The 26,426-nt window shown below is 36.5% G+C and overlaps 1 protein-coding gene across 1 annotated transcript in view; it reads right to left on the reverse strand.

Annotated features, from left to right (window-relative positions):
* Positions 1-10,834: 10,834 nt before the first annotated feature.
* LOC136849680 (TBC1 domain family member 2B-like) overlaps positions 10,835-26,426 on the reverse strand; it is a 546,715-nt gene continuing 531,123 nt past the window's right edge. The window contains 3 exon segments of the mRNA XM_067123026.1: positions 10,835-11,741; positions 23,699-24,039; positions 24,528-24,605. Coding sequence (XP_066979127.1) covers positions 23,785-24,039; positions 24,528-24,605 — 333 coding nt within the window. The 3' untranslated portion in view covers positions 10,835-11,741; positions 23,699-23,784.

The raw sequence follows: 26,426 nt of genomic DNA on the forward strand, positions 1-26,426 counted from the left end.
GCGAATAGGTCAAATCCGCGAAAGCTTAAAACCCCTCTAAAACACTTAGAACTGCCCATTTTGACAGCTTAAATAAAGAAAAACCCTGTAAAAATGCTTATACCTGAGTATTTTAATAGTTTTATCACAAAAAGTGCATTTATTCATGAAAATTATATGAAAATACAGTAATTAGTGAATATTTCTTGGTGAAAAATACCGCGAATGGGCGAATTTTCCCCGAATGATGGCTAGATATGTTCCACAGAGAAACCCGCAAATGCGTGAGTCCGCGAACCATGAGAATGCGAATACGGGGGGTTTACTGTATCTCGGTCGTGCAATAATTGTAGAATGAACATACAACATCTGCATGGATGTGCATTTTCATCTTTGCAGAGCAAATCTTTGGCTAAGGATGATCGGAAACTGCAGTAACGTCAAAAAATAGTCATGGCCTGGCAACATTGTGGCAAGGGCAAGGCTACATCTGCCTACCCTGGGCCTCTCTCTTCTTCCTCATACAATGTGAAGCAAAAACACAGGTTCATTCAACACTGCATGGCAGTGAATTCTTCCTCCCTTGGAGAGCATATCTTCAGCTTAGACGTAGGGAAAACTGCAGTGGCATCACTGAAAACAGCAATCAGGAACTGTTCTCAAAGGAAAATGCAGGAAAGAGAAGTCCTAGTATTCTACAAACTACTCTGGCACTGAAGAAACGCTCGTCTGTGTGCCAAAGGACAACGGAAGGAAGGGGAAAGACAACGATCTGGGCTGGAGTAGCACTGACAGCAGATGCACGGTGGGGGAGGTACGTCTGGGGAAGACACGGGTGTGGCCTACAGCAAATACAAAGGAGAAGGCATGACTTCTGCAAATCCAACACCGAAAGACGGGTGGGATGAAGTAGCTCTTGAAACTATGACACACAGCAACGAAGTGCACACACCTGATCCAAAACGATTGGCTGAACACGGCTTGTTGGCTGCAGCTCTGATGGTGAGTCGTCTTCCTTCAGTCACAAGGTACTCTTCCACCAGTTTACCTAGAAGTGTAAGAAAGAAGACAGAAAAACTGCGGTACAGCATATGATGACAAAAGAGTGAGGGAGGGGAAGGAACTTCATCAAGGAAAGCTTCCTGGGACTTCTCATCCTTCAAAACAAGAATGAGAGGAGGGTAGGGAGCATAGAAACGCTTGACTCACTCCCCCCAAAACGGAGCATGAACCATAGACAGAACAGCTACTGGTCTTGGAGACAAAATGTCATAATCGGAAACTTTGTCTAAAGTTCCTGCCACATCAGCCTCCGCTTCTTCCTCGAGTCAAGAGAGAGGGGGATCCATGATGGAAGGCAAGCAGAGGTCTCATATGACGGTTACGAAACCACCATACTGTACCAAGAGAACCCTCCTCCGTCTTGATGTCTCTTAATCTCTTCATCATCTGAAAGACTAAAACATTACAACATTCCCAGTAATTGTGTAGCCAAAAGAAAAACTTTGCTTGATCAGAGAGAGAAAACATTTCAGAAAAACGATGTAGAATAAGGATGTTCAATAAAACAAGGTTGAGAAAACATCTAAAAATAGAATGGTTGGCAGGTGAGAGACAGGCCTCTCTCCTTGGGTGCATAAAAGAATATAAAGATATAACAGGGTAAAAGAACAAATGCCAAGGCTGAGACCAAGCTGGGTTTGCATTATATCAAAAAGGCAAAGCCAAGTTAGAGAGGGAATTAAAGAGAAAGGGTCAAGTTGAAAACAACTACTGTATGTAGCATAACTGTGTAGGAATAACTGCACAGCAAGAAAGAGCAAAAATAACAAAATGTAACAGAATAGTAAAGAATAATAAAGAATTAAGTTGAACGGCAGGGAGCAGAAGAGACAACGTTTGTCTCTGATGCGGCCAGAAAGTAAAGTGAATGCGTAACGACTGGATGGCAGGTCTACCTCTGCTGCTGTCAGTAGCCAACTAACAATAACCTTGTTTTAAGTTTAACGGCCAGTTCCAGCTTGCGCTGAAAGTAAATCTCATATGTAATGACCGAGGGTTTCTATACATGTAGGAATAATTGAGGTTTTATTGTCCAACCTGGTCTAGTTATTGTTACCAGTCGGAACTCTGGTAGTGAGTAGGCTGTCTCTATTACCCATTTTGATTTCAGCAGGGATCTATACAACTGATTTAACTTCTTTTTGGGCATAGGATTTTTATTACCCTGTTTCCATGACCTAAGGTTATTGGTGAGAAAACCAATCTTTGCCTGGGCAGACTGGACTCTCTCAATCCAGAAGTTAGAAGGATGAGAAATTTTTACATATCACACCCAATTCCATATCCAGGACAGACCTGAATTTTATTTGGGAATCATGGATAGCATCTCTGAAATGCTGCTGCTTAGTAACAAGGTCATGCTTGATACTGTTCATGATTTCTTCTTGGAATTCTGAAAGTACTGCGGGGAAGCCTGGATGAACTGATTTAGCCATGGCAGTCGTATCACCAATGCCTGGCAGTATAGAAAGTACAGCAAGCAGAAATTTCCTATCAGGGAAACCTGCATGAACTGATTGAGTCAAGGCAGTCTTATCACCACTGCCTGGCAGTATAGAAGTCAAGGATAAATCACTACCCCTATTATTATTATTATTATATATTATTATTATTATTATATTATTATTATTATTGTTCAGGAGATTAATCCTATTCATATGGAACAAGCCCACAGGGGCCCATTGACTCAATTCAAGCTTCCAAGGAATATGATGTCCATTCGAAAGAAGTAACAGAAGGAAATGAGGAAAACAGAAAGAGATCAGTTATTGAAAATATATATAAATGACCACATTATTAAATAAATAAAAATGTAAGTAAAATATTAAAATGCAAGTTGGATTCTGTTAGGGTAGTAATGCATTACACCTTTGCTTGAACTGAAGTTCCAATTGCACGACATCCTTTGGGAGGCTGTTCAACAGTCCAATGGTGTGAGAAATAAAGGACCTCTGGAACTGAGAAGTTCGACACCAAGGAACATTTACTGCATATTGGTGCTGCTGTTCAGCGAATCCGGTTGCTCTCAGCAGGAAATAGAGATCAGGGATCAATTGTGAATGTGAAAGATCTCTTAAAATACAACTTGTGAAAAAGTGACAAACAAGACCATCTGTCGATGGTCCAAGTCATAACTGCTAATATATTAGGAAACTGAAACCTTCCACCATGAACCACTTTATCCAAAAGAGATAAATCTCTGGCAGAAGCAAACATCCACATTGGAGGACAGTATTCTGGTAAAGGAAGTACAAATGACCTAAAACAGATTGCATTAATTTTGTCACTTATAAATGTATGAGGCCTTACGAACAATACCTAACTTCATGCGGCACTTGCTGAAACTTTCGTTACGTTTTCCAGAGGTAAGATGTGACAAAGACCCATCCAGCTAAAGGGAAGGATGGGGTGGAAAATCTGTATGAGATCTGCTAATCACTAGTGTTTTCGTTTTACTGGATTTCAGCCTCATACCTCACCGACTACACCATTCACTGATCCAGTCCGTGTCCCGACTGAGGCTGAGGGCAACTTCATTTCTCTTAAGTGGAGGCTTTACTACTCCCAAAAGTGTTGCACCATCAGCATACTGAACAATCTTGTCTTCCAGGCCAACAACCATATCACTTGTATACACTAAAAATACCAGTGGAGGAAGAATACTACCTTTTGTAACTCCAGACACAATAGGTCTTGGTTCCCTAATGATCCCATCAACAGCAACTTGCTGCTGCCTACCTGTAAGGAAATCTTGAAGTAATCCTAAAACATATCCACCCACTCCAAGATTCTGAAGTTTATAAATAAGTGCCTTGTGATTTACTAAATTGAAAGCAGTACTAAAATGTATTTGAATTACACAAAACCCTTTAGCCTTATTCTGTGTAACTACTCTTACAGCTGCACCAACTTCCTAATCCTTAAAGACAAAGACTCTATCATCCAACATGGTCTCATTCTGCATGTAGCTTCATTGGGTGTAGATGTATTCAAGAGCTGCTTTTCCAGGATTAGCATCTTTACATTTTGTTCAGCTTCATTGGGTGTAGATGTATTTAGTTCTCCATTTTCATGTCTCAGCATTATATTCTGTCCTGGTAAATTTTTCATTTCATTGGTACTGCTATTTTCAGGTTGTGACCTTTTTTAATGCAGTGTGTGTATGAAAAAATTTTTTGTCTATTTTGTGAATTATATTAATTCCCAACTATGTGTGCACATGTATGTGTAGAAATTATAATGGTGACTCATTATGCTCTTGTTTACTTGTGAGGGTGTGTTTGAAGCTCCTTTTAGAGTAGATCCATATTTAAAGAAGACATAAAATACACTTAGTGTAAATAGCAACTGTGCTCCCACAAAATGAGTAAATGGCAACTGTGCTCCCACAAAATGACAAATTTAAAATAAATTTTTATTTTTCATAACTAACAAACTTGCAGTCTTAACATAAGGGAAAATTCTCTAGCGCTTGCTGGAGTCCGGTTAAAAAAAAAGTTACAAGGGATTTGTTGGCACTGGGAGTTAGCCAAAATGGCAGTAAGGAGGAGGGGTTGCTGACCTACCTTACCCCACCTCGGGTTCATCGTGTCAGTTTCGTCTAGCCCAAGTAAAATATGAGGGGTGGCTTGATATTGATTTTAAAATTTTGTCATTTGTTACATATTGATTTAAAATTTGTCATTTGTTCATATACATAAACCTTTGGTCTTGACATAAGGGAAACCCACTCTTGGAGGGAAAACAGAGAAAGCTTCAGGGCCGACCGGAGGTTCAGCTTACCCAGGCTCACTTCCTGGCCAAAATAGAACATAGGAAGAAGTCAAATGCCACTGAACTGTAAAGTAAAAGGTTACCTGTCAGCCAGACATCTGGGTTAAGAGACAGTGTGAACTCCTGCTACATTGTGTCTTGCATGAAAATAAAGAACTTTTAATTGTCGGGGACAACAAAACTACATTAGCCACCAACCTTGTTTCTGTCATTTCCTCTCTCCCCTTGTAAGAGAGAGGAAGGGACTTGCTTCCATAATAGTTTGTATTGTGTAGGGCTCGGCGACTTTTCTTCGTCATTAGTAGGTAGGGCTCCTGACTTCACCTCGTCTCGGGCATGAAGGACTTAGAGACTTCTCCTCATCACAAGCTGGAATGGCTGGCTGCTTCTCTTCATCTCAGGCATTAAGGGCTTAGTAATTTCTCCTCATCACAAGCAGGAAGGTTTTATGGAGGTAGGTGTTTAAAGTTGTCTGAAGGGGAGACTCCCATCGGAACTTTTGTTTTGTCCGACCTCTGATTACCCTCTGTCTCTATCTGTCCTGGGCAGTCCCTTCTGGAAGCTTATATACCACTGCATGGGCGGAGCTAATGACGACAGACAATTGTCATTCCCATGTAAGGAGTGTTTTTATTTTCTGCATAGTGACTGGCTCCTAAAAATCACCGATTTTCAGTCACAAAATAGAAACTTCTAGAATAAATTTTCTGATGCAATCTCGATCCAATATTACGCCATTTTACAAAAGCATAGCATAAGAGACCACATGGTGTCATTTCCACAAAAAAACAGGTTTCTTCATTTTGTTGCTAATTTGCCATGTGGTATTAACAACAGGAACTGACAGGCTTTGAAACCTCATCGCGAACACAGGATTCAGTCATGTCTTGGAAAAGAGATATTTCTCTTTTTAACACATTTCACCAGCATTATTGCATCTACCCATGACACATTTCCCCAAAAGAAAAAAATAAAATCTAACTATTTTATATTTTAAAAGACAGGTAAAGAGACAAAAACATTCTCAACTAATCCTCTGAACTGAGGAATAACTCTTTGCACTTTGTTTCCCTCACCTTTAGCACTCCTAAGATAATGAGCACAGTGGAAAAGAAAAAACTCACTGGACAACAACAGCAACAAAAAAAACATTCTCACTTCATATGCCACATCACACTAGTGCTACAGCCAAAAGACAATGGCTCTCGCTCAACTCGTTCAAGAATGAAGAGAGAAAAGAAAAGGCAAAAGATTCTCTCATTCTGAAAATCTCTAGAGAGGCTATCAGTATTACTTTATTCTTTTTTTCTAAACTTGAAATTCTTAAGTACATCAGAATTTTTCTCAAGACTAATTGCTCTCCCTGACACATTTACTACAGGCACTTGGCGTTTGATACATTTCTTTAACAAGTTTACATGCAGCCACTTAGCTCTATATCTACCCATATCAGTTAAGTAATTTAACTCTATATCTACCCATATCAATTAAGTAATTTAAATTTCTCCTTTTTTCCCAAGATAAAAAAATACAAAAGGTAGCATTTCTTCCTAGACACGTTCAAAGTTGTTGCACAGTTTTTGTAAGCAACTCTTTAACGTTTGGTGGAAAGGTTCAACAATGCCGTGACTCTAGGTGATAAGGCGCGAAAGTTACAAGTTTGATACGTAATTCTTTCATCATGTCCCTGAAATGCTTAGACAAAAAATTACTGTCATTATCGCTTTGTATAACGCGAGGCAGACCAAACTTAGAAAAACAACTCAACAAGAGTTTAACTATGGTTTTTGCATTACAGCTTCTTACAGGGATTGCTTCTGGATAACAGGTTAGTCTATCAATGGTTGTTAACAAATAGATATTTCCTCCGTTACTTCTAGGCAAAGGTGCGACCATATCCATAACAACATTCTCAAAAGGTTCGCCTACCGATGGAATGTTACATAAAGGAGCCCTGAGAATTACTTGATTAGGTTTACCAGCCATTTGACATCCATGACAACTTAGAACATATCTCTTCACGTCACCTCTCATCTTTGGCCAGAAGTGCGTTCTGCTTACACACTTAAAGGTTCTGTTTACCCACAAATGTCCTTGATTATAATGCACTAATTTCAAAATTAATTTGGGGAGCTTCCTAGGGATCACTAGTTCGATAATCTCCTCTTTGCTAACTGACTTAGGATGAACATAATGACACAAAACTTCTTTTCCACAAAAGGTTTCTTACAAACATTATCGAGCTCATCATCCAGCTCACATTCAAAAATTCAGCCACTTGACTAGCTCATCCTTATTCAAAATGTTGTGCGTAAACCATTGCAGCAACTATCACTTGAACCCCCGTAGAGGGTTAGTGCCATCAGTGCACCCCATGCGGTGCACTGTAGGCATTACTTAAGGTTCTTTGCAGCGTGCCTTTGCCTTCAGCCCCTAGCTGCAACCTCTTTCATTCCTTTTACTGTTTTTCCATTCGTATTCTCTTCCTTCCATCTTACTTTCCACCCTCTCCTAACAAGTGATACATAGTGCAACTGCGAGGTTTTCCTCCTGTTACACCTTTCAAACCTTTTACCGTCAATTTCCGTTTCAGCACTGAATGATCTCATAAGTCCCAGTGCTTGGCCTTTGGCCTAAATTTTATATTCAATTCAATTCAACTATCACTTGAAACCACTACATTGACTACATCTACATCTTTACTTTCGACAGCTACATCGTCAGCCTAGCTAACATTGTCAGCACCGATAGGGTCAGTCTTCTCAGCCACACTCATTCTAAGATCAACACACTCGTTTGAATCCACGAACAAACTATGACCATAGTCTATATCTGTATCTAAACCTGACCTAGTTGCTACCATTTCAGGAGGAATCTCTCTCAGTGCTTCTGTCAGTAAGGTTGGAAGAGCAGGGTACCATTTTGCATGTGGCCACAAGGGAGCTACAGATGAAAAAGTCTTTCTGCCACTTCCTGATGCAGTGACCACTCTGTTCCAAGAACCTGACCCTGGCGACTCAGCTTGCCCACCACCACATTCTTCTTGCCTGGGCTGTATCTGGCCAAGAGAGCCACTGAGTGACTGCCCACTGGTGCAGTTGTACTGTCAAATCGTGAAGATGGGGATCTACAACGTCTCTTCTTGGATTCCTTGACCTCTGAATGACTGTACCTCTTTGTAAAATACCTTCGATTTTATCAAACAGTCTGGATGAGAGAGTTAGAAGGTACAGACGTGGAAGTTGGCGGCAATGACACAGCTGACGGCACGGAGCAGGTAGCGGGGTGAGTCATTGACAGCTGAGAAGACACTACAGAAACTGACACACTCTGGTGGCCGACAAGGGGAGAGGTGTAGTAAGATGAGATGATGTCATGGAGACAGTAGACTTGGAAACTGTCATGGCAGATGAAACTGGAATGTGGGAGGACATACAGGGAGACAATAGACCGAAAAGGGTTGGTACCCCTGGTAGGCCTAGAGTTCCAACACTCGGTCATCTTCTGCACATCTCCTCCTGAAAAAACTGTACAAGAGGTAACAGTCTCCTCCCTCACATGGGGGGGGTAACCCACCCCTAAGAGAACATGGGCAGCCACATCAATTACAAGATCTCCTGATCCCCCAACTGAATCTTCTAAAGCCGAAGCAACAGAAGAATGCGAGGAAGTAAAATCTTCATGAGAAGAAGCAACATGAGAAGATTTTGGCAGAGAAGAGCCAGAATGAGAAGGAATGGATGTGGATGCTGCCATTGAGGAAACAAAGCATTCCCAAGATGGTGGAACCAATTTCCTTCTACATCTCCTCTTATCAAAATTCTTCCATTGCTCAGGATACCAATCAACTCACTTTGGACATGGGTTACTTATGCTACAGACGTTAGATCTACAAATGCTACAGGTAGAATGGGGGTCTTTCACAAAGGAAGGCAGAAAATGGGAGCAGGGATTGCCATCAACCCCAGAGCATTTTCTCTGGGGTTTGGGCAGCTTAGATGAGTCAAGGGTTTGCATACTCAAAGCAGTAAACACACAAAATACAGAAAATCACACAGATGACAAAACAAAAAGAAAGAAAAAACCAGGATTCTAAGGCATAATGCAGGCAGAAAGTGGACAACAACATGCTCTGAAGGCAGTCGAGAGAAAATTGACACGATGGACCCGAGGTTGGGTAAGGTAGGTTGGCAACCACTTCTCCTTACCACCATCTTGGTTAACTCCCGAATGCCACCAAATTCCTTACAACTTTTTTTTAACCGGACTCCATCAGGTGCTAGAGAATTTTCCCTTATGTAAAAACCAAAGGTTTATTCTATATGAATAAGTACCTCGTATATGTGGACTGGTCTGCAGACTGATTCTTACTTCATGAGACATACCATTGCTCCTGCAGCCAAAACCCAAGTTTTTTTTCAGATAAGGCTTCAGTGTCTGTGATGCCTTTTCCTCATTCAACAAGAGTCAGGGTTAGGAAGCACAAGACTTCATATGATCGTTCTGACTCCTATGCTTTCTGATACTACTGAAGACTTGCTTCCTCAAAGTACTATGGTATTGTCCTGCTTCTGCATCTCTTGAGTTCCTCCCCTTACCTTCCAGCTTAGCCTGCGACCTTGCTTTCCTTCTTGTCCCCTATACCTTTGTTGCAGCTTCTGAAAGGTACAGATTCATCTTATGTGGATCATTTGAGGAAGAGGACATTTTATAGTGTCTGGCTGCCATTGGTTTGTCTGAACAAGTTGATTGCAGCCCTATCAACTTCAGTTTCAGTGGTGGCTATCCAACAACTGATATACCTGTGGTCTACTCACTGTCTCCCACAGTCAATAGCCATTGACAGTAAACGTCTTAGCTGCAGTAACACTGGTTGATCCTGTAGCTTCAACTGCAGCTGTGCTTGCAGTCTCTGATTCTATTCATTTCTGTTTCTGTCTCATGTTCTATCTTCTGCTACCAAGCTTCATTTGAAAGATGTTTCTCTCTGTCAACTCACCTTCTGTAGTCCCTACATCAATGGTTCAAGTTGTAGATAAAACTTATCTCGAGGGTGTTTTGCAGGGCAACTGTGAAGGATCTGCTCATGAACCCCAAAGTAGTGAGAACAGCTCTGTACTTCATCATGCTGTCAAGTCTTCTATTATCTGCCAGATATGCAACCACTTGCTCTCAGAGTTTTAGTCACAAGTGTAGTAGTTGCTAACCCAGGCTTTACTGCAGAAGCAGCTTTTTTTTAATATTCTTCAACAAGCCACAAGTCTCAGTGCTATTCTTACTTTTGACTGTTGCGATTCTGAATGGGACTTTTCAAGCTTATCATACTACTATCTCTTCTGGTAGCCTACAACTACCATCCTATTATTTCTAAATTTGCAGTTCCTTTAGTGATGTTACTTCCCCTCCTGGAACATTTTGTTCTATTGTAGCTTTCCCTAAAGTTGATAAAAGCAAACACTGAATTATTTCTTATAAGCTCTTGCAACAGCCATAACTTGCTGATCATGGTCTCAATGTAAAATAGTCCTCCAACTATATTTTTCAGATTGCCAAACAATGATAAGGCCCTTAGTGGCATCATCTGGGTTTATATGCTGGCCTGCCTCCTATTAATATCCTGGACATAGATGGACACAAGCCTCTTCACTGGATCACATATCTCAATTATCAATGTCACAGCTAAAGTTTAGAGAGCATGAACCATTACGAGAATTGCATCCTCCTTTTGAAGGACTTTATAGTATACTGGGTGAGTCTTCAGTGTTTTACAACACCATACTTCATTGCTAAACTGTGCAATGTCCAGCATCACGGCAAGGGTTAAGCTCTTGCATACCTTTGGACTGGATTCCATACCACACTTCCTTGCACTATGTTATGTCGGGGAGATGTTTTAAAATTTTAAATGTTCACAATCACACAGATATTAGCTCAGTTAATTTAATTCAGTGCCCCAGTTTGATTAATGTTGAGGCATATCTACCCATCATACTTATTAGAAAGGAAAGAAATTTTACAATGAAATCTAAAATGTATTTAAGGTAATGATAAATACACTCACATACACTATTTGCTTGTCAGACATACTAACATATTTTAGTGAAAATATACTTATCTATATATATAATATGGAGTTCATTTAAGATATCTTTTGGGAAACTACACTAATTGCTTCAGTGTGTATGTCTTCAGACAATACTGTCTTGTGCAACAAAAGACTGTAATCAATATAGAGTATAAAATTTATGACTAGCTACAACAATGAAATACAGTGAAGTGTACTCTTGTCTCATACAGTATAATCATTAAGTACAACTTGTTATCTACCCAACTAAAGCAACATCCAATCATTCACAAGAAATGGTTAATTAATAATACATAACATAATGATATTGTTCTCAAACCTAATAAGTATTTAATGTATATTTAACAGAATGATGCCTTACAGAAGCTAGAGTAATCTTCCAGATCTGGGTGAAATATGCAAACCATTACCAAAAATGTATGTACAATGAAATGAAGTAAAAAATGTTGATTTTAATACTACACACAACCTACATTAGGCCATTATGATTTCTGATGAGTGGAAAATGTAAGTCCCAAAACATTACAGTACAAACCTCCTGCTGACTAAATACCAGAAACATATATACTGTATTGAAGGTCTGTTGACTGACGTTACTGCTAGAACACAGTCTATTTTTTCTCAGGTGAAAAAAGCAGTCATGAGAACAAACCATAAAAATAATAAATCCAATTATTTCAATCCCAGGCATTGCAAGCACTGTAGAGCTGTTTAGAGTGCAATGCCACAATCTTATTGGCTTCAGAAAACTTTCTTCTGATACTAGAAATAATGCATTACTGGAGAATGCAAAGGTACCCTCAGTAATAACAGGAGGGTTATTACTGAGAATTTAACACACCTGTAAATAAATAACCTGCATTAAATAGGCAAATTTCACAAATTCACACGAGGGTATATCAGAGATACATTACAGAATATCATTTGCAGGTAAATTTTTTATAGTTCATTTTGAACTACTTATGGAACTATACTATCATGTTATAATAGTTACTTGCTACATGTAAAAATATATAGAGGAATAAATGGACAAAAGAAAAAGAGTAACAGCTCTGATTTATGAAAGAAAAACCATATGGAATCCAAAATGTAGACAAAAAAACTACTGGGAATGGACTGGTGAATTACTCACAACTATCAGGATGGGACTGGTGAGGCATTCAAAACTACCAGGGAGGGTGGGGTGAAACATTCAAAACATTCATGTTGAGCTGGATGCAATAAAAAATTACCCCACAACCAAACAAACAGCATGACCTATGTGTGGTGAAATTATACTTCAAAGTACCCTGTCTAAAATATCAAAATCTTTATGTAGGTAACTGAGCAGATCTTTCACCAGGAACAGTCAACAGGACTGAATTCATTAAAATAATCTAGGAGGTGCTGTTATATTTATTTTTATACCAATCACTATCAATACTCCTGGGATGTGAACTTAACATACCACCAGTAGGATGGTTCACTTGAAGTTTAATAATACCATCACTGCAAGTATTCAGTCTTGGGATATGACTGAGTCTGTCTAATTAGGTAAAATTTGAGAGAAATTCTGTAATCCACTAAGCGCACCTCCTAAAAGTTAAAACCATTAGCATAAATACTGTATTGATTAAAGGAATCAATATGCATGTTGTTTAGTGATTAGATGCAGAGAATTCCAGTGACGAATATGAGTTTTGGCAGTGAGTTTTGTTTGAAAATTAGCGGACAAATTCTGATTAGGAGCTAAAGATGTTCAATCCAGTGAAAATCATACACTTTCCTCTTTCACTATTTAGAGCTAATATAATAAGATGACCTTAGTTACTAGAATGAACTTGAAGAAAATCTAAGGGAAGACCAGCATTTATGTCCTGAATGCAAAAGGCCTATATTAATTGAGCCTCTCATGGCTATGAAATCCACCATTTCATATGAATTTAAATGAATTTAAATTTAGAACTGAAGAAGCACCAAGATAACATTTCACTGATGGAACATTTTAAAAGGTCCATTACTAACCAATAAAGTTTTGGTTTTATCTTATTAAAAAATTTTCATATATAAATGGAGAGTATTGCTTTAAATGTTAATGAGGATTTATGGAAATCTATGGGACAAAGCACAAGAAAACATAAGGTGAAATAAGGATGAAATTTGAATAAAAATAACAAATAAAAGCAAATAAAAATGTCCAAGTTTAGTATGGATGCAAACAACAGCAACTATCATAAGTTTGGTATACAAATAAATAATTGCAGAGGCAAGCAAATTTTGGCTGGAACTTTGGAACAGGATATTACAGATATTAGCTGTGAAAGTAAATAATAAATGAACATAAAATAATCCACATTAGATAAATAGTGTAAAAAAGGGCTAGACTGTAATGAATCAACTAAATAAAAAAAAAATGCAGTCATAAAACTGAAATAGAATGGAATATCAAATTTAGGCCAAAGGCCACGCACTGGGACCTAGAGGTTCATCCAGTGCTGAAAGGGAAATTGAGAGAAAAAAGGGTTTAAAGGTGTAACAGGAGGAAAACCTCACAGGTGCATTATGAAACAACTGGTAGAAGAGGGTGGAGAGTTGGTTAAAAGAGGTTGTTAAGTAAGCCGGAAGAAAAAGAATAAAAAGAAAAGGTACAGTAAAAGGGATGAAAGGGGTTGCAGTTAGGGGCCGAAGGGATGCTACAATACACCTTAAGTAATGCCTACAGCAGCAGTCATAATACTGAAACTACACAGGTAAATATAAAGGTTGGAGAGCTTCATCAATAATCAACAAAATGCATGAAAACAAACAGGACTGACAAATGTAGTAATATAAGTAACAAAAAATACAAGGAAAACAGAACTTAATATAACATCATAAGCATTTTTTAAAGGGAGTAAGCTTGCAAATGCCATAGTCTATGGTATTCAGTAAGCTAAAAGACACTTGATTAACATGGGACGTGCATTCCGTGCAAGATGGTTAAGCAATTGAGACAAAAATGTTTATTATGAATGTCCATGATTAAAAAATATACATATGCAAAGATATTTATGCAATAGCTCTTTTGAAAGATTAACAGACCACAATGTACAGATAAAAAGAACATTCACAGCAATAAGCTCATCACTACAAATCTCATAAAAATTAAGATCTACTTATGTTGCCGATTCAACAGCATTTTCTTTGACAAAATGACTGTCACAGTCCAACTCCTACAACCTAGTGTAATTCCCATCAAAAATACTTTTTGTACGGTAGTCAATGTACAGTACTATAATCATCTATGACCTCATAAAAATGTGTACAAAATTTGCATGTCTGATTGTATAATTACATACTGTACTTTTAGCATTACAGGTATAACTGGGAAACTGCATACAATAGCAATGTAATTATGTGTTTCAAATGACCTGCTGGTCATCAAATCTGATGATTCATCAAAAACAAAAATGCTGCATTATTCACAAATGACTGTGAGAAACTTTAATTTACCCATTTCTAAAGTGTGGGGTCATGATTTGAAAAAAATTATGATGCTGTAGATGCAAAGGGCTTATCAGGATGCAAAATTAACTTCTATATCATAAATTTGGGTACTGTATTATATTTTGTGAAATGATAAGAGTACAACAAAATGAATTTAGATTCCAAAGAAGTTGGGTAGCATTCATTGCTGATGTACATCTCTCCTCTGAAGAAGAGAGAACTGGGAATGTACTGTGACAAAAAGTGTATCAGGGAAACTAATTCTACATAATACACAGCACCACAATTAAGTGATCACAAATGCAATATGCACCATTATCATTAAAACCATAATTATTTAAAAAAATAACATTTCAGGTATTACAGACATCTAGCCTATAAAAATACTAATTAACAAGCCCACATCACAGTTTTTCACTTTAAATACTGCTGGTTCTGCTATCAAATAATGAAGAGTAGTATCACAACTAATACATACACATTGAAGTCCAAGAAAAAAATTTCCTTATTTTTATTTTGCAAGGCTTCCAATGTCACATGACATTTTAATCTAAACATTAATTGATTCTGTTTCATAAATATCAACATCATTTTAATTAAAGTCTTCACATCAAGATATGGGGACAAAATGAATACCCAGCAAATTGGCTGTTAGATAGGGGAGACATACCCATTGGAGAAACTTGTCTCATCTGCTGAAAGTAGTCATTCATTGACTCTAAGGACCAGAGATGAGTGCAAAGGTTTTTGTTTTTTCTTGAAGGAAGGGCACAACAACTTCAAACACCATAATGGATAATTCATTTAAAAAAAGATTTTCACATTCATGACAATGACAAATTATTTTTTACTAAATCCAAATAGTTATGTACTTAGGAAGGATGCAACTTTAATGGCATGTTCATTAGTGTGGAGGTTATACACAAGATATTATTTGGTAATTTCAACTTGATTTCAATCTGCAGTCACCATCTGGATTATTTCCATTAAAATTCTTGTAATTTTTAAAAATTATCTGGACATTTTTAGAATATTAAGTTGTACTTAAGTGTCATAAGCCAAGTTTCTCATCATGACTTAGAACGATACCTAAATTGGTTGAAGACTGGTTGGTTAGTGTCTAAGTAGTCAATAATACAATTAGTTGAGATGCTGAGGGAGGTTACTGATTAAGTGAGCATATATCCATGTACCTCATATAAAAGAATGTGAAATGTTAGCCTATCTTGTTTACGAAACATAGACGTGATCGTGGTTCCCAAACACGCTTAACTTACAAGCCTTGGTGTTACTAATTGTGACGTTTGTCTTTTTTCTATGGGAATACAAAAGTACTTTTTCGTAATGGTGAGCTTTGCCAAACAATTTAAAATCTTAGAGATACTGATTTTATATATTTTTGGTAAGATAATTCCAATAATTGCTGATTTTATGTATGTACCAACTAACGTAGACCATAACCTTTACCTGGTGCTTGGGAATAGACCAGGTAATCAAAGGTTATGAAATGTGTAGAAATATACAGTATGGATATCCAATTAATTTTTTTCTTAATTGAGTTAAGAAGAATTTGTGAGTAAATCCTTGAAGGCAATGTTATTGTAGCAATTGTGAATTAATATTTCAATACATTACTACTATTTTATAAATCTGACCAACTGATCATGTTTCCTTCCTAGTATTGACATGTCCTTGTGGCCATGTAGGCCCAGGTTAATTTGAAGTGTCTCCAGCCTATTCAGTGATATAGGTAGGTAACACTAGGTAGTTTTTATTAAACACTTGTTCCTTTTATCACTACTGGGCTGCTGTTACTCAGGACCTACACATTACCTGCACCACAACGAACTGCTTAGCCTGCTGATTGCCTGTGGAAATGGCTCATAACTACCTGCCATTAGCCAGTCCCTGAAGGAATAAAGGAAAATTTGGTTGATGGTTGAACATGTGTGAAATATGCCAAATGCTTTTGGCAGCAAGTTTAAATGATGAAAGAGCTCATTTTTAACCTGCTTCTAGGAGTTACTGGTTTCAATAGGAGTACAGAAAAAGGAGACTACTGCACATCGTTCCAGCAAAACTATGGCAGTTTTCCATCCCTCTTCGAGCAGAATCTACATTTAGGCTAATACTCCAAAAATAGTAGATTCTAGGAACTCCCACTTCAACTCTATGGATGGAGATGAAGTCTTTCCTTGGGAGAGAGGTCACTGATATCTGACATGAAGTGGAAATAGCCACTGAAATTTCCATTCTGAATCAGGAAGATCTAGGGAACAATCTTCTGCTTTACATGAGAGAGACACTATAAATGAGAATCTTGCCTTTCCCAAGCAGCAATCTTGTATTGAGGATACCATGATATGGTCCATCTAACCCCATCTGAAGTGTCTGTACCTTCTAGGGGAGTAGTGATTTATCTTGGACTTCTTTACTGCCAGGCAGTGGTGATACGACTGCCTTGGCTCAATCAGTTCATGCAGGCTTCCCTGATAGGGAAATTCTGCTTGCTGTACTTTTTATACTGCCAGGCAGTAATGATACGACCGCCTAGGCCTAGCAGTTCATGCAGGCTTCCCTGATAGGGAATTCTGCTTGTTGTACTTACTATGCAGCCAGGCAGTGATGATACAAATGCTCTGGCTCATCAGTTCATGCAGGCTTCCCTAACAGGAAATTCAGCTTGCTGTACTTTCTGTAATGCTAAGCAGTGGTGATACAACTGCCTTGGCTCAATCATTTCATGCAGGCTTCCCTGATAGGAGAATTCTGCTTGCTGTACTTTCTATACTGCCAGGCAGTGATGATACAACTGCTTTGGCTCATTTGTTCATGCAGGCTTCCCTAATAGGAAATTCAGCTTGCTGCACTTTCTATACTGCCAAGCAGTGGTGATACGACTGCTTTGCCTCAATCAGTTCGTGCAGGCTTCCCTGACAGGAAAATTCCACTTGCACCACTTTCAGAATTCTGGTAGGAATTCATGAACAGTATCAGGGAAGCCGCCATGACAGTGGAACTCCTTTGGGGACTCCCTTGCTACTGAGCATCTGCACAGGGATGCTACCCATGATTCCCAAGAGGTCTTATTTTTTACTTGGGATAGTGTATATTTCAAGTCTTGTACAATATTATACTCTTTTTTTGAAAGTCAAGTATTAAGTCTTTGGTGATTAGCTGACCATTTTACCTGTTTGGTAAAACTCTTGTACCTTGACTGCTAGTCACTGTGCTGTGTTTTGTAACACTGATGCTTGTGCTACTGATTTTTGTAACCAGGAAGTAGTTTTCTGACTGCTGAATTGTATTATTTTTTTGAGAACCACTTATTTTCTTGCTTTGCTGAAAGATATTTCTCTTGATGGTCCTCTTCTTGATTAGAAATTTTCAAGTTTATTAATGACACTCCTGTTTCTATTTTGAAAACTGCAAACCATGACAGTCTAAATGAACCAAGGTTGGGTCAGGCACCTTATTTTTAACTTATTTTTATAAATCTTCATTTTTGTAAAGTTTATTTTTATATATAACTCAATAACTGGAAGGGGGTCTTCAAAATTCTATTATTCTATGTCATGGTTGTCCACATTTGTTATATTTTTTTATGGGATGTGAATTAATAAAATCCATCCAAATAATATCTAGTGCTTACCATGGAGCAACATTTAAAGGATGGATGAAGCCATCTTAAATGGACCACCCCTGATCTTAAATCTAGATGTATGCAATAGTCTTGATGCATTAATTTCTCAGACTGCTGAGAACTGGCCATGACTTGAAGTAGAATCTGACATCAGACTTTCCCCTTGCTCAATTACTCAATTTCTCTGGGTAAGGAGACATGTCATCCAACCTCTCCCTTCTTTATGTTCTATGAATGACCAAAAACATATTCATGGTTGTGCAAGGTTGTCATCTAAAGTTCAATCTTGATAGGAAAAAAAAAAAAATAAAATAAAAAAAAAAATAAAAAAAAAAAAGGAACAGGCTAAAGGTAATAAACCCTAGCAAATGTAGATTAGAGCAACTACAGTAAGAACTCTATCATTTGCCTTCCCCTACACACACTATGCTATTTGCTGCACTTTCCTTCAGGCAACAACAAATACGTAACAAGTTGCACTAAGTATCATAAATGTAAAAACAAAAATACATAGTCCTGAATGAATGTACAAAGTCTGGATAGGATTGCAAAAATACCTCTTCTCAGCTTGGCGAACTAGCTGAGCACTGAGTGCACGATAATTGGCCCCATGACAATGCCTAGCAAAAGTGAAGAAAACTAGCATCACACTTACATGTCAACTACCATTTAGCATTACTGGTAATCTTGTGTTTCCAATTTCTTGTTATATTTGTACATACACTGCATTCACTCAACAGTTACGTGCATTATATACAATACAATACCTTTGGAAGTCTTGTGCTTGAAAATAGTAGTTATTTGATCATGAACACATAGTTTTAGTAAGTTAAGATACTGTGACAAAGTCCTTGAATGACATTTTTATGTGGAAGTGTCATTTTTTGGTTGTTTTGTGTTTACTATATACATAGTATATACATAGTAAGGCCTTTTGGGAAGGCCTTACTCATCTAATCATTGCTCTGCATTGCAATTAAAGATTTAGCTCTTAATTTTAACCAATCTGCCCAACTATGCATAAGGCTTCAATAATTCACATAAATAGATCAAATATCATCATATGAGTCTATCAATTCCTAACCAGAACTGTAACAGCTGCAGGTGTTGGCAGTAAGAATGTGTTTTACAAAATCAAAATATATCCCATTCAGATTGTCAATTAAACTTTTTACTGTAAGATGTTAAACTTACATACTATCAAAACCTCAAGTAAGGAAGTACGATATAAACATTTAACAATTCTAAAAAAAAGTTATTTAAATATCTTACATGCACATGGGGACATGAGTTTAGGAAGACTATTAAAATAAAGTATTTTTAATTTTGTTCAAAACTGACCAATCACATAAAACTGTGATTTCTAAGCATATAATCACAATCAAATGCACTTCTGTTTTAGAAAAACAAACTTCCTCATCATTATACTTGGAGAGATATTCTAGAGCACCGGTTACAAAATTATTGTATATAATATTAATATATAACACAAAGAGTACACAAAAGTGTATTCATTTACATAGTTTCTTTTGGTGTAAAAAATACCAGGAGTTATGTGAGAGTCTCAAAGGCACCTCTCTGCTAATACGCTTTTGAAAAGCCATACTCTTACCTATTTAATGCGTCATGTATTTATGAGATACTTAAAATTATTGGCAATAATAGTCATTTTATCTTAAAAGTAAAATACTTACTAATCATTTAACATTGCTTTATGTTTTTAATGACTTCCTTCCACCTTTCTAGCACATTATTAGTTACACAAACCATGACAACTTTTTTGTCCAATGAAAAAAATCATTTATGACAGTATTATCATCAAAGTTTAGGGCAAAAATTACCAGTAGTTCAGAATAAAAATGGCAAAATTCTATCCTTTGTGGATACATTCTACTTTGGTATGATTACTTTAAATACTTCTGAAACTGACACTGAATTAATATGCTTCACTGCTGAAAAAAATAGCTGAAGAGATTTGTTAACTGGACACATTAATATTATTCACATGTGCGATAGATATACTGTACATCTCAAGGGCCATATGATCACATAGTGTCTATTACATCTAAAAAAAAATGTGCTCATATTCAACTTTGCCCTGCTTCTAAGAAATTTAAGCAATAAGATGCACTTGAAATTATTCCGCTGAGATAATATATGGACCTGACATTTATCGCCACAGCTACAAGAGTTTGCAGTGTCTTGGCTATACTCATATACATGCAAAAACCTTGCACATAAATTAAGTTTGTTTAGTAAACATCCAAGTCACCATTTTCTAATGGTTTCCTCTCTTGCAAGCCATTAGAACTAATTTATTTTTATCATGTGAATTTCAAAATGGCATGAATGAATAGATGACATGAAATATCACTTACGAAACTAAAAGCAATAAAGTTACACGAAACTAATATGACTCTCATACAGCATGGAAACAAAATTAAACACTTCTTTTGCAAGATTGGCTAGGGGTTGTACCTGATTAGCATCCTATATGAAAAATCATGTTTCCATCTCTTCTTGTCCTTTATTTTTCATCAAGGGAAGAAAGCAAAGAACAATTTCAAAACCTCAAGGCCAATGTGATGCTTGAAAGTGCAAAAAGGGAGAGAATAAAAATTACTCTACTCTAATCTTAATGAATTACTGCAGAAGAGTTTATGAGAGCTAATCTGCACTGTCAATAAATGGGTGAGAAAATATTCTAATATGTCAGCTCTCTTATATTAATAATAATCCAAACTTTATTACTCCAATACCTGATAAGTAAGATCAAAATTCCTATGGATCATGTCAAATGAAAAACAAACCACAAACAGTGAAGTGAAGAATACTGTACCCTAATAAGCACTTGTACTGTATATTATGGTAAAAATAAATATGCATCTTAGCTTAGGTATTGGATAAGTGCCTGAACTTAATAATTTACCTTTAAAATATTTATGCTGCATTAACATACATTTACTGCAAAGCTTAAAAAAATTCTGAGCATAATCTCATATGATTTAGAAATAATGGTAATTGCATGTACAGTACGAGACAAAATTAATGAATTTTCATTTAATATCAAATAAAGTAATTAAATTAATTTCTTAATCTCTTATGATTTAGAAAAAATGGTAAATGCATATACAGTACGACAAAATTAATAAATTTTCATTTAATATCAAATAAAGTAATTAAATTAATTTCTTAATCTTATATGATTTAGAAATAATGGTAATTGGAAATATGAGACAAAATTAATAAATTGTCATTTAATATAAGATAAATTCATTAAATTTAATTTCTTACTCTCATACAATTTACAAATAATGGTATTTGGAAATATGAGACAAAATTCATAAATTTTCATTTAATATAAAATAAACTAATTAAATTTAATTTCTATCATAATGCAACAAATATATTACCTTTAAAACAAAATACTTTACAATGTATAGAGCACAGTACTCTAAACACTTTTCAAAATTGTGCAAATTCCACTAATCATCATCAACTTTCCATTACTAACAGCATGATAAACACAAATTTAGGCAAGGCATTGTTTTTCACTATAAGCATTGCCTATCACATTTGCTTTTCAGAAAATAATCTGATCCATCATAAAAATGAGTTCCTAACAACTTCTAATTAATGTACAGTACAAGGACATGAAAATCTTGAGATTCTGCATTACAATTAGACACTGAAACTACAGAAAATGCCTTGAATGAAAAAACTACTACCAGTCTAAGGCCTTTAGAATTATAGTAGTCAACTATACCACCAAAGGTTATTTACCACTGTACATTACATATAGTTATTTAATAACTAATTACCAACATGCTCCTAATCAAACTCCTAGGAAAATACAGGCAGTCCCCAGTTATCGGAGGGGGTTCTGTTTCCCGACAGCATGACGATAACCGAAAATTGCCGATAACTGAAAATCGGCGATAATAGCGCCGATCCCTGGTTATCGGCACCAATAACCGGGGATTGGAGCCAATAACCGGGGATCGGCGCCGATAACTGGAGATCGGTGCCCAAAATCTGGTTACCGTCATCACTAGACAAACGCCGTAAAACTGGATCGCTGATAACCAGGGACTACCTGTAACAACATATTTTGTATTGAAGAAAAATTTCAAAGATAATGTGGCACTATACATGTCAACTGGAGAAAGTTTGGAAAAATTTCTTGAAAAAGAAACTAAAATACTGTAGATCTATCAACAAAGTAACATAAGCCTCACGTTTTAAACATTTCAAACCTCAAACATGGGAAAGGTTAGCTGTGACAATTGAAAGATGACTAGGCAATGCCAACAACAACCTAAGAAAAAGGAATGACAATAGATTTTTATCTATTTTAGGTTTGGAGTCTTAATATCATGGGGTAATATCAAATATCTCAGCAATCCACAGTTGCTAAGATCACTCTACAACATATAAATGTTTAGATCATTCAGGATGGTATTTGGTTATTTGTTTTTGGTAAGGACATGAGCAATTAGAACTTGAAATATTGGGCTACATGCTAGAGAGAGAGAGAGAGAGAGAGAGAGAGAGAGAGAGAGAGAGAGAGAGAGAGAGAGAGAGAGAGAGAGAGAGAGAGAGAGAGAGCGAGCTGATGTAGATTATTTTGAGAGTTAATTGGCAAAGAGACTAAATGGTATAACTCTACACTGTCTGTGTTACATAGGTTAAAACCCTAGAAACCTAAAATACTAGGTAAAGAAAAATCATCCCAATGACTTACAGAGAAATCTCTTGAAAATATGGCAACATCCTTGGGTTTTCCTACAACACAGTAATAGTGTATGAATATATTTTCCTTTTCTGAAGTTTCCTTTCTAAACTTATTGTTTTTCCTCAAACCTACAACCATTGTCGATCACATGAACAAAGACATAAAACATGGACTTCATACTGGATTTCAGCTTACATTCCTTAACCATTACGTTTTTTCAACAAAATCTAACAAACAAAATTATAAAACGAATTTGATCATCTACTTAAAGGGAACAGCAAGTTATTTTCCTATAAAGGTAAAAATAACCTAAACCTGGCATGGTTACAAACGAGAATGTAATCGATGACCTATTCTTTATGGGTGTTCACAGACCTGTATCTACCCAGTCATGTTACTGAGCTCTTGTACCCTCCTAAGTGTAGAATTAAAATATATTGCTAGGTATTAATAGAATGAGGAATATATCATATACACAGTACTGTTAACACTGGGAAATATAGACTTGACTGGTAAAAATCTACACCATAAGAGCAACATAATAATCCAGGAAAAGGTACATAATACACGTGTTAACTGCTACTTGCTAATGAAAATAAACTAACCAAATACAATAGCATAAACATCACTTAAAATACTTTTCAGACAACTTTTACAACAAACACTAGTTGCAGGCAGTGTGCAACTTTTCAACCCATAATTTGCTTCTTGTGCTAAAACTGTTTTGGTGCTAATCTTGAGCAAAAGTAAGTAAATTACTTATCAGGCTATTCAAACAACGTAGGTTAATGGTGGATCCTACATATATACGACAAAGAAATCAATTGCACTTAAAGCTTATACATGTAATACTGCTGTGCAATGATTTATGAATATAAAAAGTACTCAAATATCCACTCTAATTATAATAATAATATATATTAAAATTGCTCTTAAAAAAAAAGGAAAAACATACCTTCAGAATTTCAAAAGCTTCATCAGAGTTTCAATCTACATCTTAGGAAAAGCAACCCCCAAAGACTGTCAATATGGTAATATTTACTAAATATGAGTGACTTCTTCCTGAGGCATTTCCTCATTGGGATCTTTCAACTGCAAATTGTGCAGATCGGTTTCCACTGCCGAAGTAGAAGTATCCAACGGTCTTTCCTGGGTTCCTCCTGCATCTTCATCACCTTCGTCCCCAGATGTGGGTGGGGAGTTTATCTGAGGACTGCTGACTGGGGCTTCAACTGAAGACTTCTTTTTTGCAACATGATAACTCCTTCGAACAGCTTCCACTTCCTCCAATTCAGCCTAAGGATGTGAGTAGCATTTGACACATGACTTTTCACAAATTCCATGATATTCACATTGAAAATTACTAATTAATTTTATATTTATTTACATAAGTATCAGAGCATCTATAGACTGTATATATGTATACATATGCACATATGTACATATATATACATATACATACATATGCACACAGTCTATATATGCACTAATACTTATGTACATAAATAAAATTAATTATATATATATATATATATATATATATATATATATATATATATATATATATATATATATATATATATATATATATACACACACACACACACACACACAGACATAAACACATGTACGAGTAAAATGCTTGCATTAAAAAACCCTGTAAAGAAAGAAATCCATGGCTTGCTTTTCTTTTTTCAGAATTCACGGATCCCCAACCATTAATTAGACGTTAAATTACAAATCATAAACAAAGAAATTAAGCAACATCTTGCCATATCACCTACTTTGACAATCTTGGTGTGGTGAGATCTTCTGTTCCTGAGGTACTTCATGGATAGAGGATTGACCCAATGGAAAGCAGCCTGAAATGGAAGAAATAATAATAATAAATAATGCAACCTTACAAACTTACTGTATACAGTATCATGGATACAAAATAAATGCTTTTTATTTTTTCCCCATAATCTTTATTTTCTTAGAAGTCGTGTATTAATGAATGAAGCAAAAACATAAAAAATAAACAGGCAAAAGCATGCACACATATATATTTGTATTAATATATATATATATATATATATATATATATATATATATATATATATATATATATATATATATATATATATATATATATATATATATCCACCCTTACAACTTTTTCCAGAAGATGCTAAGCTTTCAATTCTCGGCGAGTCTTGTCGGATGAGGTGACCCGCTTCATGCCCTTCGTAATTAAACCTACTTCTAATCCCTCACAGTCGTCTAACTGTCACTTACATAATTCACTGCTTGTGTTAACAGGGTTGCAGTGTATATATCAAGGAGCAGCAGTACGCGAGAGAGAGGAAAGATGTTTCAAATAACTTTTGCTAAACGAATAAAGTTGTCATCTACACCACCACAGCAGTGAAACGAGGACCTTTAGGCCGAAAATCGTCACGGTTTTCGTCACCTGATAATTTCCGCGGTTATAAGAACAATGACTTCTATATCAACAATGGCGGCCAAGTTCCGGTATGATCTCGATATAAAGGCGCTTCATCATCGAAGTACTTCAACTTCTGGATGAGAATTTTGACGGGGTCTTAGCAGGAATCTCGAATTAGGCCTAAACTTCGATGACAAATATTTTCTTTAATTCAAGAACGGCCGCCATCATAAACACAGATTCTGAACTTACAGTAAACAAGGCGTGATGTGTAGACATAGCGATAAACGGGACATGTAATGACGTTCTCGTGTTTCATGCTATATTGCAAAAAATCACAGCATTCTTGAAAAAGCGGTTGATGTTATGGAAATCGTAGCATACGCAAGAGTACAGGAAAAAAAATCGTCAGACAGATAAAGTGTGTCACCCATCAACAACAACACAAGTCAGCATTTATGCAGGCGTTCCTGGAGGCATAAAAATCTTAAGTTTAGCTTTAGGGGGAGAAAAGGAGTAAACGTTGCTTAAGTAAAAATTATAAAATATATACATAAGGTTACTGTCAACTAAGACGAAAATACCTCTAGTAATAAGTTAGCGAAATAAGTAAATTTATGAGAGAGAGAGAGAGAGAGAGAGAGAGAGAGAGAGAGAGAGAGAGAGAGAGAGAGAGAGAGAGAGAGAGAGAGTGGGGGTTGGCAGAAAGGGTAGCACGCGTGGAATGATAAGAAAGGGATTACCGGAGGAGTGGAAGATCTAAGATAAAGCGCGAGAGTCAGAGAGGGGAATAAGAGAGAAGAGGGATTACTCTTCACAAGCACGGTGTTTGATTGAATAAGCTATAGATGTACAAATGGAAAATGGAAACTACTGAGTAAGAGGAAAAGCACAGTAGTTTTCTGTCAAAGTATACTTTCGAAGGGCATAAAGCAAATGTGATATCAAAAATGCGTATTTAAAAAGATAATGAAAGCATAGTAAAACAACAACGAAGGAAGATAATAATAATAATAATAATAATAATAATAATAATAACAATAAAAAAAAAAAACAATAATAAAAAATTTTAAGACCATAGCCGGTATGGACAATATCAACCAGACACTTGCTGCGACGCCTACGAGCGCATAAATAAATACCAAGAATAGCCTAATGCCATCAAAACTAACCTGAAATCGAGTTACGCGTACGCGAAGAAAAAACTGAGCCTCGAATAGCCTGGAGGAGGACTGGCATGGCTGATGGTGCGTGT

This window comes from Macrobrachium rosenbergii, chromosome 21, assembly GCF_040412425.1.
Source record: "Macrobrachium rosenbergii isolate ZJJX-2024 chromosome 21, ASM4041242v1, whole genome shotgun sequence".
NCBI classification, from domain to species: domain Eukaryota; kingdom Metazoa; phylum Arthropoda; class Malacostraca; order Decapoda; family Palaemonidae; genus Macrobrachium; species Macrobrachium rosenbergii.